General features: G+C 33.4%; 1 protein-coding gene across 4 annotated transcripts in view; it reads left to right on the forward strand.

Moving 5' to 3' along the window:
- LOC132741176 (glycoprotein 3-alpha-L-fucosyltransferase A-like) overlaps positions 1–22,322 on the forward strand; it is a 49,288-nt gene that overhangs the window by 21,443 nt on the left and 5,523 nt on the right. For 3 of the 4 annotated variants that reach the window (XM_060729291.1, XM_060729290.1, XM_060729292.1), the window contains exon 2: positions 10,160–11,390. In XM_060729291.1, the coding sequence (XP_060585274.1) occupies positions 10,414–11,390 (977 nt within the window). In that variant the 5' untranslated portion in view covers positions 10,160–10,413. Of the gene's footprint in view, positions 1–9,814; positions 9,949–10,159; positions 11,391–22,322 lie in introns of those variants that run through there. The other variant, XM_060729289.1, reaches the window with a different exon arrangement.

A 22,322-nucleotide genomic window follows, 5' to 3' on the forward strand; every position in this document is an offset into this window, starting at 1 on the left:
TACTGGTACAATAATACAAAGAACACTATTCAGCAATTAGTTACTTTCATCTCTTTTCTTTTCATAATACCTGCATGCTTAAGAAACCTTTTCGGGGGCATTCGTCACTTGGGTGACAGCTCTTGTTTTATCATGAATATACATCTTGCGACATTAAACGGTTGTGCTGCGACATTTAACGACAAGGAAAAATCGTGCGACATTTAACGTTACCACTGCGATATTTAACGGCAGAAAGTTTTGCGACATTTAGCGGTGATTGCGACATTTACCGGCGTTGCGACATATAACAGCGCCACAGTCCTTGTATACAGAGATATAAAATTGAACATACTAGTTATGTTACTGAGAACAACAGCTAAGGCAACTGGCAAAAATATCTTTCTATTCACTTTTATTGCTGCATTTTTGTCTGTTTAGTTTGACCTCTTTAAAAGCAGCTGGCTTTCAGTTATGTACTATCATATTGGACATAAACGGTGTTTTGATCTGATTGTCTTCAGCCCTAACCTACGGCCAATGTCCACTGATGTAAAACATGATAAGTATTGGTAATAATGATAACTATATGATTACTATATAATTATGTGTATATTTACTTATTTAACAATATGCAGCAGCTAATAATTTCCCTGAAGCCATTGGGATATATGAAAAAAGAACCGACTAATTTATTTATTTCAGCTGTACCAAGGTGATATATATCAAAATGTAAATACATTTGTATTTATAAAATTAAAACAAAGTTTTATCAACACATTGACCGTTTACTATAATAATTATCCTTCTAAATAATGATATTCAGATATTACTTAATATGCTTTATGAAAAACTGGAAGAATCTTGAGAGTATTTCTTTAACTGACGTACGGTACACAAAGTTTTAAGATAGCATACATTATATCTACAATTTTGTAACTTATCAATATAAGTGCTACATGATATAAACGTATACGAATTTTTTGCCTGAAAGTCTGAAAGTTGGTGATTCGTCATTCTGTTACATAAAAAGGGTAGCTAAATGATGTCAGTAATTAAAAGTTCTTTGAAATTTTTTTACCAGAATGTTAAATAATGGACTGTCAAATTGGGCAGAAGAATACAGTGTTTATATTAAGGCTCCAAGCAGGTTTAATATCGCATATGGGTACTGTAGATAACATTTTTGCGACGGACGCGCCCTCAGGCGCGTTCAGAGCTATGTCATCTACACATGGGATTTCGTCGGCTACAATCGAGCAAGTGTCCTCAACCGAATAACAGCCCAAGAAATAGTACATGAATTTGATCCTATGAAACTCCCATACTTTGTCGGGATATCTTAAAAACTTCCATATTTAGCCTTTTCAATTTCAAATTAAGTTATCCAAGTTAAAATATGAACGTATTTGATTGATAAAAACGCTGTAGCCCCGTAGTATTATTGCGCAATATGCAAATAACTGCTGAAACGATTTACCGCTGTCGAAAAAGTAGGACAGCAAATTATGCTATAATTAAGGAGTAAGCTCAATAATTCCTAGAAATTATAAGTAGGAAATAAATATTTCTCCATTAAACAAAACATTTTTATTAACAGATCAAAAGTTTTTCGTGACTCAGCAATTCTAGAATAACTCGCGCAATAATAAAAGAAGAACTCTTTTAGTGACGTCGTACCGAGGGTTAAGCTGAATATCCAGCAGTTATTAATAAATTAGACTACAGTACAAATGTTAGTATTATAAATATATATTTTTGAAAATGCATGTAACAAGAGAGTTTTTCAACACTTTACCACCCTATAGTCTTTCATGGTAATCTTTATTGAAGGAAGTTATAACATCAGTTCTACTTCCGATTCTTGTGTTTTGTTTACATAATTTTCTAGGTCACGATATGAGTTATACTGCTAATGAGATTATAGTAGCCTTCGACCTAGAGATAACACTATTCTAAAAATAGATTCTGCATCACCTGTGCTGACTTAAGGACAAGCGATTTGGGAGTTCACTAACTCGTTTCATGTACTATAACTATTACTTATATTATATGTATAATACATGTAATAATTAATAGTTATAGTACATGAAACGAGTTAGTTACGAGGATATAACACTGGCTGGGGCGACATCAATGGCTGCTCTGCTAAAAAATGGCGAGGCCGTTTGCAGAAACATTCCGAAATGTCGCCCAGCCAGTGTAATATCCTTGTAACTAACGAGTTTCATATACTATAACTGTTTTATCGCAATGGCATAATGTTTTCTTTTTTGTAATATAGATAAATAAATAAATTGTTAGCTACAATACAATTATTTATAAGGCAGTTTTTTCAAGTTGTTTTCGCTGCCGCAAAAAAAAAGATATATTAAAGACATCCAATAATATTAGAGGCGGATTGTAAAACTGTTACCAATATTGATTCAAGATTAAAGGGCTTTTTTCAGTGGAAATAATTCATTCAGCGGATGTACCTTTTGATTAAATGAGAGTAAATTTCATTTCATTAATTATCTTTGTATATATTTTTCATTGTATTTATTTATTTATTTTATTGATTCCATTTTTTTTCCTACTGGGAATGTTCGTTACCACTGCCCCATTGGAGCCTCTGTGAAAAAAAACTGCATTGATATATAACAGGTGCGAAAAAAACTCAACCGCTATATAGCAGTCGAGTTTTTTCCATATATGAATCAATATAAAAACTGTGCTGCTATATATCAATACAGTTTTCAAATGCTCATTGAAGTGTACTGAGTAAGAACAAAGGAAAAGTATCAAACCATGCCATACAGCGGATACTAACTTGTTTACATGCAATACTTTATTTTATTGTCTATATGCCCACTATGATATTACACGAAGCAATTCTAATTAACATTCTCACATGTATTATGTATTATGCTTGAAGTTTATTTGCATGGTTTTATTTTAGAAATATTTTGTTGACAGTTTTTTCTATTTACATGTCAATTTTTGGAATAAATCGATAAGGACACAGATTTACAAGTTTGACCAGAGATTTTAGGCATAAATTTCATTCTGTATTTAAAAATTTGGATTTGTTCTGCTTGTAAGTAAAATCTGAATTATATCAGATTGCGACACCTAAAATATATTGCTCTACAAATCTCGAACTTGTATTCTGTTCTTTTGTGTGTTTTTTTTTTTTCTCTAAAAAAGCCTTTATGTCTCTCCCGTTTTTCAGTGCATTCAGCACTTTGATTAGCAAGTACAAATGCTGCTGCAATGCATCAATTGAGAAGCTCCGCGCAAAAGATAATGCGCTTATTACAGATACCTTACCCACAGGTCATTTTCTATTTAGATTATGTACTATTTTACATTATTCCGGATGTTTTGTAAATCATTTAAATATGCATAATTATACTTATTGTATGCACTGTCCATAAGAAATATAAAAATCCATAAGTAAATAAGCCAAAACAAAAAACTTTCATCGACTTATTTTTCAAATGGTATATCATGATATAACAAGAAAAATATTGATGCAAAACATCAAAGAGCGTCTAAGCAAGAAATACAGCAAGTGACGATGAACTAATAGACATCTGATGACCAGAAATAAGTTTGCATGGCATGTTTGTATGGTGAAACATTATTTATCACCTGAATTTTAGACAGGTATGGGGAAATTCACTTACAAGTTCATTCAAGTTCATGCGAGTCAAAGATATCAAAGCTATTTGACATTGGTGATAAATAAAGAGCTATGTAATAGAAAGAGCACCGAAACACGAGACTATCTGTTTTGTACGAGGGGGCGTAGCCCCCGAGTATTTTAATCAGATTGCCGAGTGTTTTGGTGTTCTTTCTCTTTTGTATCATAGTCAAACATAAAAGCACGTTCCCTGTTGTCACAATATGAAACCCCGGCAAAAATGAACCAATGAACGAACATCTGAATATGACATTTCTGTCGCTTTCCCTTTCTCTGCCGTCACAATATGTAAACCCCAGCAAAAATGAGCCAATCAATGGGCATGCTCATACCCGCACTCCAGTTAACGCACTGTGCATGTATATGTATACGATTTAACCCTGACACATTTTCAACAGAAAGTCTCCAAACTATGATACAATGTTAATTGTATCATAGTTTGGGGACCTTTCTTTGAAAAAGTGTCAGAGTTAAAATCGTATACATATACATGCACAGTGCGGTAACTGGAGTGCAGGTATCAGTTACCCGCACTCCAGATCATGCCCGTTGATTGGCTCATTTTTGCTGGGGTTTACATATTGTGACGGCAGAGAAGGGAAAGCGGCAGAAAAATCATATTCAGATGCTCGATCATTGGTTACTTTTTCCCGGGATTTAAAAATGTGACAACAGGGAACGTGTTTTTATGTTTGACTATGATACAAAAGAGAAAGAACACCAAAACACTCGGCAATCTGATTAAAATACTCGGGGGCTACGCCCCCTCGTACAAATCAGATAGCCTCGTGTTTCGGTGCTCTTTCTATTACTTGATTTATTGCGAGATCAATCTCCTATTTTGTTGAATTGCTTTAAAATCCTTGTCTGACCCATCAGTGTGTTTACATTCCTATCAAAAACCCAAAACACCTCATGTTAAAACAGCAGAGAAAGTTTCTGTTGTTAAAATGTCACAGTATTCGGCAAATCAACATTCCACTCAAACCACCATAAACCGATTGCCTTCAAACAAATTAGAATCAACTTCTTACAGCAAAAATTCGGGAAACCAGGTCCGTAAAAATAAAGGAGCTATTATTTTACCATAAAGAACCTACGGAAAAGACCATTTCAAAATGATAATACTATGATATAATAATTCGTAATAATGGCCTAATTAATTTTTTTCGATAAATTTATAGATTGCAATTTATTGTTTGCATTTCATTTCCTGCAAAATTCTCCAGTTCGTTACTTATTACCATAGCGCGACACGAATGACCGTTTTGGACTACTTGAAGTTCTATAAATAGATTTTCGAACAAGGTCATCTATTTAAAAGGTTAAGTCTACATGTTATAGGAAAAACGGTTAAGTCTACATGTCAAAAGAATAAAGAGTTAAGTCTACATGTTAAAGGAATAGAAGGTTATGTCTACTTGTCAAAGGAATAAAGGGTTAAGTCACATGTTACAGAAATAATAGGATAATTCTTTATGTTACAGGAATAAAGGGTTAAGTCTGCATGTTACAGGAATAAAGGGTTAAGTCTGCATGTTAAAGGAATAAAGGGCTAAGGCTACATGTCAAAGGAATAAAGGGTTAAGTCTACACGCTAAAGGAATAAAGGGCTAAGTCTACACGTTAAAGAAAAAAAGAGTTAAGTCTACATGTCAAAGGAATAAAGGGCTAAGTGTACATGTCAAATGAATAAAGGGCTAAGTCTACATGTCAAAGGTATCTTTTATTGCGTCTCCACAGTATCCCTGAGGATTTCAAGTTAGAATCGCCTAAAACAGTCTCGCCAAAGAACAGGCAAACAACTCGGAAAGTATCCGCGACATCATATCAGTATGTTGATTGTAAAGATCCGGACAGCTCGACATAGTCAGATTCAAGCCACGAATCTGATATCACTGAGAAGTATATGATCCCAGCTCGGAGGAGACCGGTACCAAAGCCCATTTTACGTTGGCTAGACCTGGTCAGCCATCTAACATTTCTCATGTTATTTGTGATGGTACTCCTAGTGTTAATAATACTTATTGGTCTTCTTTTCGGATGGGTACACCTAGTTCAAAACATTTACAATTCTCTAGGTCTAATTCTCATGTTAATTCTGAATCTTAAGTTTCAGGTGTTTTAATAATTTAGGTCTTAGGTCCGAGCCCCCAAGTACAGATATCAGTCATTAGAGATAATTATATATGTATTTTCGCATTAATTTCAAATATCTTTAAATTTCAGCTATTTTTTGGGTTTATGCCTTTAATTTTAGCAATATTGAGCCTACACCTTTAAATTCAGTTAAATCGAGTTTATTTTTTTATTTTCAGCAAAATTGAGCCTACACCTTTAAAATCAGTTAACACATTACTTCATGAGCATTTCGTTAAAAATGGCGTTTTCATTGAAAATCCTCCTGTTACAAGTTCAAATTGCTATGAAACTATACTCGTAAAAAGGCTTCAATACTGTTCAAACTTGGCACGAATGCTGACTGGACACTAGCCTTTGTAACGTTCTTAACGAGAGGACATCTCAAAATTGACAAGGATTACTATTTTGCGTTGATTTTTCCATCAAAACTGATTTCAAAGTGCTGCAATGGATTGAGATAGAGTCAAGGGTTTTTCAGCATTGGTTACACGTTACCTTTAGGTCGACCTTGGGCCATTTTTAGCCTCACACAAGTCCAAAATTTTCTTGGAGATGAGGGGGTCTGCCGACCCCTTTCAAAACCCCAAACAGAAGGGGGCACATCCCCCTTCTGGCACGCCCTTGATGTATCAATTTGATAAGAGATTGCGCCGAAAAAGTGATCACTTTTTTAACACCATTTCTCAAACGAAAAAGTGTTTTGGGTCTAAATAGGGCAATTTTTTTGACTATTTGAGACCTCAAAAAGGAGGGGGTGAATAGCCGTAAAAGCACGTCTATATGAAGTAAAGGGTTAAATTGAGACTATACTTTATTTTTAGCAATATTGAGCTTATACTTTTTAATTAATTATTTTAGGTATATGCCTTTATTTTTAAGCTGACAGCATCAGCTATAGTCCATATAAAACTGATTTCTATTTCAGCATTGTGTTTGGAAGACACAATAGAAACTACTGTTCTATGAATTCATGAATACGTTACACATGTTATAGTAACATGTTATTTTCAAATGCAGTTCTGATTTTATAATACAAAAATAAATTTTGTTTTTTTTGTTTACCTTGGTACTGCAGTTTTGAAACAGCTGTTTTATAGGTTTGTAAAATGTCTATCAGGGTCAATTGATTATTTGTTATGTTACGTGTTCATTTTGACGTGCACTGTTTGTCATTTAGACGCGGGAAAAGTATACTTTTGTATTGTATCGGATGGTTCCGTAACGTACCATAATTAGCGGAAAGTCACGGAAACGTCCTAGACAATTCAACTATGCCTTATTCTCATCGATTCGTGCCTTCTCATCGATTCGTGACCTAAATAATTGTCTGGTATAAATACTTCTGCAAGGACATACACTATCCGAAAACTACACAAGTTTTATTAGACACTCGATTTGACAATTCTATCCAATCAAAATGCGTAATTGAACAGGTGTAAATGACCTTACCCTACAATCAGCTGGCGACCTAATTACTTTAAAATATTCGATATTAATGTTTTAATTTATCAAACACACTTACACTTAAGCCAAAAAAATATTCATTATGCTGTAAGAATTTACTTAAGACTTTGAAACATATATTGATCAGATCGGGCTGAAAATAACCATGCGAACATTTAGTGGTGTGAGCACCTATATTTTGATGACGTCACAGGGTAAATCGGATTTCACGAATGGATGGGTAAGCGTCCAGCTGAGCAAGACAGTCATGGTTGACATGTTCAGTTGCTCTAATCTTTGAGCGGTTGTTTTTAGAAGTAATTTAAAGTTTGTGAACTTTTAGATAATGAATTTATTTAACAAATGCACTAATTGAACTGTATGTATGTCTGATATTTGTTGTGCAAGTGCTATTTTTCCAAATAAGAGTCACGAATCGACGAGAGAAAAGCATATGTCCGTATCTTGTGCAGTTTTATAAACTGTTTTGTATGTCCAATCGTGTTGGTTGGTCCGTCCGTCTCCATTTTCGTGTCTGCTCTATAAATCCTATACCAATTGAAGGATTTTCTTCAAACTTGGCTCAAATGTTCACCTTAACAAGGGGATGTGCAGAACTTATGTTACCCATGTGTCAGCTCAAGGTCAAGGTCACAATTGAAGGTCAAATATCAAACAATCCAATATTAGACAGTATGTCGTGTCCGCTCTGTAAGTCCTACACTAATTGAAAGATTTTCTTCAAACTTGGCTCAAATGTTCACCTCAACAAGGGGATGTGCAGAACCCATGTTGCCCATGTGTCAGATTAAGGTCAAGGTCACAATTGAAAGTCAAATATCAAACAATCCAATATAAGGCAGTATGTCGTGTCTGCTCTGTAAGTCCTTCACTAATTGAAAGATTTTCTTCAATCTTGCTCAAATGTTCACCTCAACAAGGTTATGTGCAGAACCCATGTCACCATTTTGCCGGCTTAGGGTCAAGGTCACACTTGAAGGTCAAAAATTGACTTAGAAAATATTCTTAAATTTTAACAAGTATTTGAATATTTCTGAAACTAGAAAAGGTATTTGCTTGAAACTTATAATATATATGAAGTGTCACAACTATGATATGCTTGTCAAGTTTCATAACTCTGTATTGCATTTTAACAAAGTTATGCCCCTTTTTAAGTCTTCAAATTTACATACAATCAAATATTAGACAATATGTCGTGTCTGCTCTATAGATCCTATACTAATGGAAGAATTTTCTTCAAACTTTAATCAAATGTTCACCTCAACAAGGCTATGTGCAGAATCCATGTTAGCTTTGTGCCGGCTAAAGGTCAATGTCACACTTGAAGGTCAAAAATTGACTTAGAAAATGTTCTTAAATTTTAACATGTACTTGAATATTTCTGAAACTAGCACATGTATTTGCTTGAAACTTAAAATATATATGAGGTGTCACAAATAAGATATGCAGGTCAAGTTTCATAACTCTGTATTGCATTTGACAAAGTTATGCCCCTTTTTAAGTATTTGAAATTTACATACACTCAATACTAGACAATATGTCGTGTCCGCTCTATAAATTCTATACTAATGGAAGGGTTTTAATCAAACTTTACTCAAAAGTTCACTCCAACTGGGCAATGTGCGGAACCCATCTTACCCTTGTGCCAGCTTAAGGTCAAGGCCACACTTGAAGGTCAAAAATTGACTTAGAAAATGTTTAGTACATTGGGAAAATGAAAGGTTATTTGTAACTGTTTCGAACATGATTTGACAATATATATTTATACTATTACCTGTACAATTAGTCTTTTTTCCACCAGAGATAATTTCTTTTTAAGTATATGTATTTGTGCCACTAAAGTTATTCCCTTAACCACCTTTCCAAGTCGTCTTCTGTCAAGGACATTAGTGGGGGTATGAATCGCATTCAGCGATAGTTCTAGTTTGTATTATAATCATGTATTTTTATTTTTAGTCTTTTTCTTCATATTATATTCATTAAATTTGAACATACGCCAGGAGTTGGTTATTATTCTACCCTGTGACACAGAACCCTCGAACGGTCTTTATTGTGAAAATACTTAAATCCAGCTAGGACCTTATTGTTGAAACACCTGACGCTAGCTAGGTTCTTATTGTAGAAACATTGAACCCTAGATAGATCCTTATTGTAAATATACTTAACCCTGTGAAAATATTTAACCCTATCTAGGTCCTTATTGCAGAAACACTAAACAATCGCTAGGTCCTTATTAGCTAGCTCATTATTGTAAATATACTTAACCCTCGCTCGGTTGGTATAGTAGGAACATTGAACAATAAATTTTTGTTGTTATTTTATATCCTCTAACAAAACAAATAATACGCGTTTGATATGTGTAGAAAATTTATTTTTTAGTAATTCATTATATTTTTGATGAACTGTGAAAAAAAATGTCAATGACAAGATGCACGTCACAACTTGAAATGTTTACTAATAACTGAAATAGCGGGTTCAATAATAAACATAAATATTCAATCCTTTTAAGACGTATTTTACGTTTAAAAAATGTCTTTAAACTTGAGACTAAAATCAATACATAGGTGTCACCCTACAGTACTGTTGTAAACTACACGGGTTTATAGTCTGTGTTCGTCTATTCAGCTCTGGGAACTTTATTAAAGTTAGACTGTAGACGGATAGTGATTTAGATAGTATGTTATATAATCTTATTGTATTCTATTATCAAAATGATGAATTGTACTTTCTTTTTATAAAATTATCAGAACAAAGTGTAAAAAATGTTTAAATTTTATATCTAACTGAAATATCGTCAGCCGAATTCTAAGCTGAATGGATATTTTAATAATTTATGAAGCAATTCTTTTAACATATATGTATTAACGTCATGTTTTATAATTTCAGATTTGTCTGATGAGATTGTTCATGTACAAGAATGAAAATAAACCGGGACTAGTATATATACAATGCAAGATTATAAAGGGATAAACAAGGCATTTAGAATTGTTCGAAACACGACTCTACATTATCCATAAACATAATTAATTACAAATCGTGGTGTCAAATGTCAAATATGAAATAGCTGGAATTTTCTTTTAAGAGTGGTTAAACATGCAAACATAGAGGACTAACAATATACTCAACAATTTTGAAACAAAATGCGATTTCACCTTAAGAAAACGGTAACATGGACTCTTTCTATTGTGTGCTGTATAGTACTAGTTTTGTTTAACTTTTACAATGGCCCCCTAGCGATGCCGGGACATGGAGCTCGGCAATGGGGTCAAGCGTTTGACTACATAGATGTTGTAGACAAACATTATTTAAATATGAAGCATTATGTAACAACGGATAAGTCTAGAGAATGGAACCTTACCGCAGCACCTCTTAAGTTTGACGTCTCGCATTCAATCAAACCTAAAGTCTTGTGGCCGGATACTGATCAGTATGACAATGATAGAATAGTGAATCAATTAAAACTTAAACACATTTGGAAGAATAAAACGGATCCACCTTTAAAAAAGATTTTGCTTTATACAGGATTCGGTGGATGGCAAGTAAAGAGAGGCCGGCAAACTTTTTTGGATCAAAAGTGCAATTTCAACACATGTGATTTGATAGATCAACGTGGTGCAGCGGACACTGCTGACGCTGTTTTATTTAATGCTAGCCCCCATAGACCGTGGACTAAAAGACCTTTCAGTCAAATTTGGATTTTATTTATGCTTGAGTCACCTTACCACACACCTGGTTTAAGCGCTTTCAGTGAAGTTTTTAACTGGACTGCTACCTACAGACATGACTCGGATATTGTTGCTCCATACGAAAAATTCGTGCCATATGACGACAACGTAAAATATCTTATACAAAATAAGAGTTACGCCGCTGGAAAGACAAAACAAGTGGCATGGTTTGTATCTAATTGTGGTGCTAGAAATACTCGAAGGGAATATGCAAAAGAACTACAAAAATACATATCTGTTGATATATATGGTCACTGTGGTACGATACAATGTCCTAGAAAGAATAAAAAGTGTTTTGAAATGCTCAATACAGACTACAAGTTTTATCTATCCTTTGAAAATTCTAATTGCAGGGATTACATCACTGAAAAGTTTTTCGTCACCGGTCTACAGTAAGTATTTAATATAATTATTCTTGATTATATATCGCTTTTATTTTATGCTTTCAAGTATTTTTACTGTAATATATCAGATGATTATATTCGGATAAACCATTAGTGAAATTTATAAAATATAATTTTCACTGTAGCCGAACTTTATCTGAATGCAGATGAAAAGAATATCATAACTAAATGTAATAACAGGCAAAAATAAATGCCGTCATACGAAAATTTTGCTTCTTTAGGAAATGAAAGTCGATGTTATCATACATCATGTTAAAAATGTAACAAAATAAGAGAAATTTAACAGAACTATATTTCAAAATTGATGATGTGACGTCATGATATGATGGTGCCACAAAGAGAAAGCGCGACGTTACGCGGCAAAAAAACAGTAAAAATACTTAAAATCACTTCAAAAGGCATAAAATAAAAAAAAAAATATTTGTTTCACATATAAGATTGAAATATATTTCATTCGTGAACACCAGCTATTATATTTTCACTCGTGGGTACATCACTCGTGAAAATATTGCATCTGGTGTTCACTCAGTGAAATATTTTTCAATCTTAGATGCAAAACAAACAAATATCCTCTATATATGATTTTTATATATGATATATATCGATTTTTTTAAACTTTAATTTAACTAGCACATCACACAGAGAAATATATATTATAATCATTATTTTCAGGATTAAATACGATATACGTATATTGTATCGTATGGTTAAAATGATGGATTACATGATAAATTTAATTCAATATGTTAATGTACAAGTACAATATATGGATTTATAAAGTTCAAACACAATGGGTATAGAATACAAATATTTGAATGATAATTTAAATAAACCGAACCATGTGCAAATATGCTTAACAAAAGAATAACCTGATCGCAGTAGAAATCGATATCATGTTATGCGCTAAACATTAACTTAACAATATTATATTTGTACACAGTATAACTTGATCCACGTGATCCTATTTTATTTAGCATTGAAATTCTCCTACAAAAATAATACAGTAAATCTACCGAGAAGGACTGTTTGCAATTTATGGAATACGTCTTCTGTTGAAAAAGAAATGACATTTTTTTTTAAGAAAAAGAAAGAAAAATTTACTGTACAGCAGTCGTAATTGAACAATGACTTTTCTTTAATATAAATGTCGTGATATTTTGTTTTGAACGTTATATGATGCGTAAAGTATTTCATCAATATATACTACACAAAACTTTCTACTCACTTTGATAATTATTTTAATTTGAATTCAGTTCAAATAAAAAATTCACAAAATGTTATACATCATGCAATCTAATCAGTTACTTTCCTAGTATAACTTGAGCTAACAGACCAATAACAATGTAAAAAATAAGTTAGGCAGATTGAAGCCTCATAAATTAAACATATAATAAGCGTTCAAGCTTATACGCGAGTGATGATCAAATATTGATAAATCCAAAAGGAATCTATCATTTTGGTATTCTTATAAAACTGATTATATAGGAACATGTATATGATAAATAAAAATATTTATCTTATCTGCTATATAAACATGAAATGCATTTTTTGTCAGAAAATATTAACCTTTCCATTTAAAATAATTATCCGGTGATTGCACGCACTAGACTTGGATATCCTTGCATTTACTTTATTATCCCCCCGCCGAAAAGGCGGCGGGGGATATAGTAATAGTCTCCGTCCGTCCGACATTTTTGTCCGGAGCATATCTATAAAAGTATTTGGGTTATCAACTTGAAACTTCATAGGTGGATAGACCTCATTAAGGAGGCGTGATGTGCACAAGAATGATAACTCTACCCTGCATAATTTTTGAGTTATTGCCCTTTGTTATTTTTCAAAATTGATTTTTGTCCAGAGCATAACTCAAAAAGCCTTTGAGATATCAACATGAAACTTCATAGGTGCATAGATCTCACTCAGGAGGCGTGCAGTGTACAAGAATGATAACTCTCATTTTATAATTCTTGAGTTATTGTCCTATGTTATTTTTCATACTTAATTTTTCACCTGAGTGGAGCATAACTTAAAAAGCCTTTGAGATATCAACATGAAATGTCATAGGTGGATAGATCTTATTGAGGAGGAATGCTGTGCGCAAGAATGATAACTCTTGCCCTTTGTTCTTTTCCATACTATTTTGTCCGGAGCTTATCTCATAAAGTATTTCAGGTATCAACTTGAAACTTCATAGGTGGATGGATCTCATTGAGGAGGAGTGCAGTGCACAAGAATGATAACTCTACCCTGCATAATTTTTGAGTTATTGCCCTTTGTTATTTTTCAAAATTGATTTTTGTCCAGAGCATAACTCAAAAAGCCTTTGAGATATCAACATGAACTTTCATAGGTGCATAGATCTCACTCAGGAGGTGTGCAGTGCACAAGAATGATAACTCTACCTTTCATAATTTTTGAGTTATTGCCCTATGTTACTTTTCATACCTAATTTTTCACCCGAGTGGAGCATAACTCAGAAGTGTTTGAGATGTCTAGGTGGATAGATCTTATTGAGGAGGAATGCTGTGCACAAGAATGATAACTCTTGCCCTTTGTTCTTTTCCATACTATTTTGTCCGGAGCTTATCTCATAAAGTATTTGAGGTATCAACTTGAAACTTCATAGGTGGATGGATCTCATTGAGGAGGAGTGCAGTGCACAAGAATGATAACTCTACCCTGCATAAATTTTGAGTTATTGCCCTTTGTTATTTTTCAAAATTGATTTTTGTCCAGAGCATAACTCAAAAAGCCTTTGAGATATCAACATGAAACTTCATAGGTGCATAGATCTGATCTTACTCAGGAGGTGTGCAGTGCACAAGAATGATAACTCTACCTTTCATAATTTTTGAGTTATTGCCCTATGTTACTTTTCATACCTAATTTTTCACCCGAGTGGAGCATAACTCAGAAGTGTTTGAGTTGTCAACATGAAATGTCATAGGTGGATAGATCTTATTGAGGAGGAATGCTGTGCACAAGAATGATAACTCTTCCCTATACAATTTTTGAGTTATTGCCCTTTGTTACTTTTCATACCTAATTTTTCACCCGAGTGGAGCATAACTCAAAAAGTGTTTGAGATATCAACATGAAGTGTCATAGGTGGATAGATCTTATTCAGGAGGAATGCTGTGCGCAAGAATGATAACTCTTGCCCTTTGTTCTTTTCCATACTATTTTGTCCGGAGCTTATCTCAAAAAGTATTTCAGGTATCAACTTGAAACTTCATAGGTGGATGGATCTCATTGAGGAGGAGTGCAGTGCACAAGAATGATAACTCTACCCTGCATAATTTTTGAGTTATTGCCCTTTGTTATTTTTCAAAATTGATTTTTGTCCAGAGCATAACTCAAAAAGCCTTTGAGATATTAACATGAAACTTCATAGGTGCATATATCTTACTCAGGAGGTGTGCAGTGCACAAGAATGATAACTCTACCTTTCATAATTTTTGAGTTATTGCCCTTTGTTCTTTTTCATACTATTTTTTTTCCGGAGCTTATCTCAAAAAGTATTTCAGGTATCAACTTGAAACTTCATAGGTGGATGGATCTCATTGAGGAAGAGTGCAGTGCACAAGAACGATAACTCTATCCTGCATAATTGTTTAGTTATTGCCCTTTGTTATTTTTCAAAATTAACTTTGTCCAGAGCATAACTCAAAAGGCCTTTGATGTATCATTATGAAACTTCATAGGTGCATAGATCTAACTCAGGAGGTGTGCAGTGCACAAGAATGATAACTCTACCTTTTATAATTTTTGAGTTATTGCCCTTTGTTATTTTTCATACTTAATTTTTCAATTCAATTTTTTTTCTCAAAAAGTATTTGAGGTATCAACTTGAAACTTAATAGGTGGATTGATTTTACTGAGGAGGGATGCAGCACACAAGAATGATAACTTACCCTGCATTATTTTTCAGTTATTGCCCTTTGTTATTTTCAGCCATCAGTATTCACATAGGTTTCAAATCTGTAATCACTATAGCCATCAGTTTTCATTACCAAAATACCTCTTAAAATGGAATTATTCTGCTCTACTACATATACAGTCTTCCAATGAACAAACACATTCGGCGGGGGATGGCCATTTTGACATGGCTCTTGTTTATTTATTTATTTTTATTCTTCTAGATCCCCTGTAAACATGTATTACATAATTGTCACAAGCGTCTGGTTAGACTGTCAAAAAAATAAACATAAATAAAACAAAATTAATAAAATAAATAAATTTTTTAACAAGGGTCACAAGTAAGCTCAGTATGCAAAGTTTTTCCACTCTTAATTACATGTTGACATAGTTATGCTATTTTCTTAACTTCACTGCTTTTGTTTGTTCTAGTACATTGGGAAAATGAAAGGTTATTTGTTACTGTTTAAACATGATTTGACAATATATATTTATACTATTACCTGTACAATTTGTATTTTTTTCACCAGAAATAATTTCTTTTTATGTATATGTATTTGTGCCACTTAAATTATTCCTTTAACCACCTTTCCTAGTCGTATTCTGTCAAGTAGATAGGTGGGGGTAAGAATCGCATTCAGCGATAGTTCTAGTTCTATCTAAATAATTGTATTTACTTTGACATGTTACATCCATACAAAATCATTTCAAACATGTCATAGCAGTAAGGTTTCAATGTCCGTGACGCTGTCACTGTCGCAAATTTACTTAGAGATTTTCAACGTTTTTCTAAGAATGTATCGCAGTATGGAACAAAAAATGGGAACTAGGTGGGCTCAAACCACATACTTGTCGTGTTTGAACGCTTCACTTCACCTCTGAGTAATTTCATGTTATTATGAAGAATGCTAAATACTTTTATCTAAGAGGTAAATACACGTTCAGAGTAGGGCCGGAAGTTAATAATTGGCCCGCAAAATGAATAATGGTCCCTGGGGTTCCGGTCCGTCTAAGACGTGCGTTAAAGTCTTTAATCTAACGTGGCACTCATGATCTGTTGAAATCAAAGACAATTTTGTTGCTATATATAGTAACAAAAGTCAAGTGTATTTAAATATGTCATACCTTATACATAGATATGTGCCTTCACCTTCTATATGCCTTTAAATAATATGTATTCACGATGACGTCAGCGGTCGGACAAAAAAGAAATTTAATACCTATTTTACTATATATAGTAACAAAATCTAAGGTATTTCACTGACATTATGGCAAGATCTAAGTCAATATGCAATTTCGGCCGCCTTGCTACTCGGCATTATTTTTCCTTAGTGTCCAGCTTTATTTGTCATCCAATGAAAACGTTTTCTTCTATAAAAAATGTGTGTGTTAATTTTCATAGAAGAAAAAAAAGTCGATACTATATTGAAATCCGTTCATAGTCGCCTTCTATTTTTCATAGTGCTTCATAGTACCGCGTAGTGACGTAATCAAGGGCCAAATAAAGCTTGACACTAAATATGTTAGTGTTCATCCTTAGCTGTTCTACAGAAATTAGAAACATTCTCCTGTCGCTATCGCTCCCGTCGAAGTTTCTAATTTCTGTAGAACAGCACGGATGAACACTAACATATTCATAATGGGCGAGTGAATGAGCGCACGTGCAAAATGACGTAATCAACTCTCAAAGATTTTCAAGATGGCTGCTGACGTTGAATGAACTGTAGTCACTTACACACAAAATATTTTAAAGTTAAAATGACATAATTATCCGTTAAAATGACCCGTTTTCAGTTTAATTCAGAAGGAAATGGTAACACTTTTCCGACCCCTCGTGTAAGTAAGCAGCAGAAACCGACAGTAAAAATGTTTATCAGGATTATTCTGTTGACGTTTTAGGTTATAAATGTATCAGGGCTGGGAATCAAAACTGCGTCGTATCCTACAAAATGTAAACAAACGCCGCCATCTTGGAACGAAAAATGTATGTTTTTGTTTATAACTCTTTTTGTTGGAAATGACTGAAAACCAGATTAACACGCTACACTATTTTCCACTTCGTTCAGTATATGTTGTTTGCACAACTATTTTGTAAAACAAAAGTTATAGCGAACTTGCAACTCGAAGCGGGGCAGAATTTTTATGAAAATGTGTGGATACGACGCAGTTCATATTGCTTTATCTATCGTTTTTTTTCTTCAAATCAATTATATACTCGTTTTCAGAGTTCACCATAAACTTCAAAACATAATATTGGACCATTTACTAAACTTTCATTAAAAAGAGATGTTTATTTTTCAAGAAAATAATGATTTTTACGAAATGATACGACGCAGTTGAAATTAAAATATGATACGACGCAGTTGTATTTTCATTGCAGGCTGCATATTGGTTAAACTATTTAAATTATGTGCTAGGTATGCTAATAACGTCCAACAACATTTCTTGTTTACGACTTAAGTCAAAAGCAGAGGTCACTCATTGGTTTCATAAAAATGGAAATGTAAGTCAATTCTATTAAGGCTGCATTTTTCGGTCGCATTTTATTACCTATCATAAGCATCTACAAATTCCGAAAAGCTGTATCAAATGCAATATGCCGTATAAGTACTTATTTCTGCGGGCTTAATATTCTGCGATTTATGTTAACATAAGGGGTTTTAAATTTCTGCTTCAATATTTCAATATTCCAGTGTAACCTCTCCTGGATCCTGTATTAATCAGGAATGACCTTTTTTTAAAAAAAAGAGAGATAAAGAATTACAAATTTTGAAAAGGTCTCTCGCTATCGGGAGAGAGCTATGCGCAAATTGCATGCCTTCCTTTGTTACTTATAATTAGCAATAATTTCCGTCAATTCCGTTATTACTTATGTCTTTTGCGTGCCGATTTTATTGTATTCATTTTCTTAATAATCGGTGAGGACAGATGAGATTTATAATTTGAAACTGAACATTAAATATTTAAAATTATATTATAAATGGTTAAGCTACAATATATTTTTGCAAGTAGGTTATGCGTTCCGTTTAGTCATTTTATGTTCAGCGCCGAGAACTTTACCGCTGATTTTGTCGTATTGCATTTCTTTATCGCCGTTGGGAAAGGTCTACGGAATGTATTTTTTAAATTTGCACTTAAGTATCATTCTTCTCCATCAAAAACTTTCAATTTTCAAAATCGAGTTACATATGATACAACTACAAATTATTTTGTAAAGAAGGTGTCCGTTTTGCAAAGGTATTTTTACGCTGTGCACCGATAAATTTGATACAGATATAGGCAGACATGATCTTTCAACAGTATTGAAGAAGTTTTCACAATATTGAACAGAAAATTTAGGTCAGATAATCGCACCGAATTTTCAACAGACTAGAGACATGACATCTTAACATACCTTCATACTAAAGTGTGATTTTTATTTGATAATGAATTGCCTGAAAACTTAAACAAAAGTTTTCAGAAAATGACTTCACAGAGGATTACCCCCTGTTAAAATTGAAAATTTCTCTGTTAGTCATACCGAAATAAGAAATTTAAATGTTATTCTCTTTATAATTAAATTCAAATATTTATAATCTTAAAACTTCACACCAGAAGTTAATAAAAAAGCTGCTTATTTGTACAGCTGACGTTAACAAATTTTGTTGAAAAAACAAATCAGACAGGTGTGTCCGACCGAGGCCGAGCTGTATTCAAATCACTTGAACTGAACTGCTATGAATTCGAAAACCACCAGGGACTTTTTATTCTTTCATGTGGAAAACCTATCAAGCTAGTTTCAAAATGTCGATGGTTCTCTGCAGGTGCAGCATTTTGCCTGAAATAATGCACAATTTAAAGGCGCACCTGAGGTCCTCGCCCCTAGTAAAGCTAATGTGTAGAGTGAAAGTTTCAAAAGAAAACACAAAAAAGCAGTCATTACCCAGAACATGCAGAACCACAGTTAACTTAGAGTATAGCTAGCCAAAATGAATTCAAGTTAATAGATTTCTACATTTTCTTTGCGAAAAAAAATAGGGATAATATTGAACAAATAGGAAAATATAAGAAATTATTTCAGATATTATGATCAATTAGGTAACATGTTCATGTTTAATTGAAAAGTAGCTTCCGCAATGTAACATTTCAAATTATGTTATATTGGACATGACACAATGTATTCTTAATAATCAAAAGCAACAGAACATTGCTATACAACGCAAATGATCTGGGTTTTTTATCTAGCGCAAGTGATTAGATTAGATTCTGTTGCTTTGATTATTAAGTAAATAGAAATAAATTGACAAAATTATCCCTGTTGAAAAGGTTGCCAAAAATACAACTGCGTCGTATCATATTTTATTTTCAACTGCGTCGTATCATTTCGTAAAAATCATTATTTTCTTAGAAAATAAACATCTCTTTTTAATGAAATTTTAGAAAATGATCCAAAATTATATTTCAAAAATTATGGTGAACTCGGAAACAAGTATATAATTGATTTGAAAGAAAAAAACGATAGATAAAGCAATATGAACTGCGTCGTATCCACACATTTTAATAAAAATTCTGCCCCACTTCGAGTTGCAAGTTCGCTATAACTTTTGTTTTACAAAATAGTTGTGCAAATAACATATACCGAACGAAGTGGAAAATAGTGTAGCGTGTTAATACATATATCTGGTTTTCAGTCATTTCCAACAAAAAGAGTTATAAACAAAAACATACATTTTTCGTTCCAAGATGGCGGCGTTTGTTTACATTTTGTAGGATACGACGCAGTTTTGATTCCCAGCCCTGATACGTTTATAACCTAATACGTCAACAGAATAATCCTGATAAACATTTTTACTGTCGGTTTCTGCTGCTTACTTACACGAGGGGTCGGAAAAGTGTTGCCATTTCCTTCTGAATTAAACTGAAAACGGGTCAAGTAAAAATATCAAAAATTGATTGTTGGATCTGTCAGGTCCGCAGCACAAAGGTCATGGTCACACTTGGGTGTCAGCGCAAAGCCCGTGTCCAGAGCTTAACTTCCAAATGCACGGGGGAATTTATTATATTTTGGGACAAATGTTCTCCATTGTGAGGCGGAGTGTCGCGCGAAAAATTCAGGTGTCTGTGGTAAAGGTTAAGGTCACACTTAGGGATCGAAAGTCAAATAACAAAATAAAACATTCATTTCCGAGTATAACTTCTATATACATAGATGGATTTTAATATCACTTAGCACAAATGTTCTTCGTGTTGAGTTGAGTTGTCTCGCGCAAAATGAATGTCAAGATCACAAGAAGTAAAAGGTCAAATAAAAATATTAAGATTTGTTTGTTGGCCCTGTATCTTGCTCATGATTTGAAGTATTATGCCTAGTGGTCAGAGACATTTTTAAATTGTTTAACCCGCTTGTGGTGAGGTCGACTTAGACGCCACTTTTCAGTGTATGTGCGTCCGTCAATCCGTATGTTCGTCTAGATTTGTCCGGTCTATATCTTACTCATTCTTCGAAGGATTACAAAATTGTTTGATATGTTCACCATGATGGGATGGTGTGTCACACAAAAAAACCTAGGTTCGTCGCTCAAAGGTAGAGGTCACACTTGGGGGTTCGGCCAAAATACACGGAGCGTAACTTCTACATGCGTGGCGGGGTTTTAGAGAGACGGAGTGTCCTGAGAAAAATTCAGGTGTCTGTGGCAAAGGTCAGATCTTACTTCAAGGTCAAAGGTCAAGAAACAAATTAAAACGTTCATTTGTATAACATCTATATACATGGATAGATTTTAATAACTTAAAGCTAATGTTTTCCATGGTGAATTTAGTTGACTTGCGCAAAAGGAAGGCCAATGTCACAAGAGGTCAAATTTCAAGTAAAAATATCAAAATTTGGTTGTCAGCTCTGTATAAAGCTTATACTTTGAAGTATTGTGCTTAGTGGTCAGGTTTTTGGTTAAGGTTTTTGGTCACCTTGGATGATGCTATGTCAAGATTTGATCTGAAGCGTGGGCATGTCTTGTTCTCATAAAAGTGTCCATCTTTTCAAATTTTACCTGTCATATAGAACGCAAATTGTTACAGTTGGACGTACCATGTCTTGTAACTTCATTGAACGCCACCTTTCCTTGTTGATCTTATTTACCATATTTTTTCGAGTTTCTCAGGGATTTATTCTGGACCCCCTTTTATTCTTATTTTACATTGATTAATGCTTTAGCTATTACAAATGGTAAAATAGATCTTTATGCTGACGATTCTACCATATTTGTATCTGATCATGATTTGAATGTAGAAGAAAGTAAACTTCAACGAAATTTGGATGCAATAGATCGATGGTGCAAGTTAAATATGTTAATCCATCCAAATGAAACAAAATGCATAATATTAATTATTTACGACACAAAATGTAATGATTGTAATGAACTTGTATTGCAAAAGAAAAAAATATATATTATGTTAAAATACAAAATCATTAGGTGTTGATATTGATAATAACTTTGATAAATTGATAAGCACTTTGTTCAAAACATAACTCAAAATAGCATTATTGAGGCGTATATCTTACTATTTGACAGATTAAATGAAACAGTTATTTTCTAATGCATACATGTAATGCCGAATTTGATAATTGCTATACTGTTTGGAGCAAAGGAAATTTACTGCAGCACCATCAAATTGAATTCACATTAAAATCAATAAAAATAATATGAAAAAGGCAAAGCCTCAAAGCGAGCTCGATGTACTTTTTACGTGAAATAGTATGAAATAATCGCTCATTTTTATTACAAATGCGTGTGACGTCACACGTACTGTGTTAAATATGGCTCCTCCCCTGTCGTGAAATGAATAACGAGTTTTGAAAACGTTGATCAAACTTTGTTTATTTTATTTCACTCTATATTTTTTCAAGCGAAATAAAGATTATTTAAATGTAAAACTTAAAACGTTTGCGACATTAAAATAGCGTACTTGATTTGTTTGTTTTGCACGTGCTGTTTGGCGCTACATTGTGACGTCACGTAAACAATA

This window comes from Ruditapes philippinarum, unplaced genomic scaffold (genome assembly GCF_026571515.1).
Source record: "Ruditapes philippinarum isolate M1 unplaced genomic scaffold, ASM2657151v2 ctg1198_1_1_1_1, whole genome shotgun sequence".
Classification (NCBI taxonomy): domain Eukaryota; kingdom Metazoa; phylum Mollusca; class Bivalvia; order Venerida; family Veneridae; genus Ruditapes; species Ruditapes philippinarum.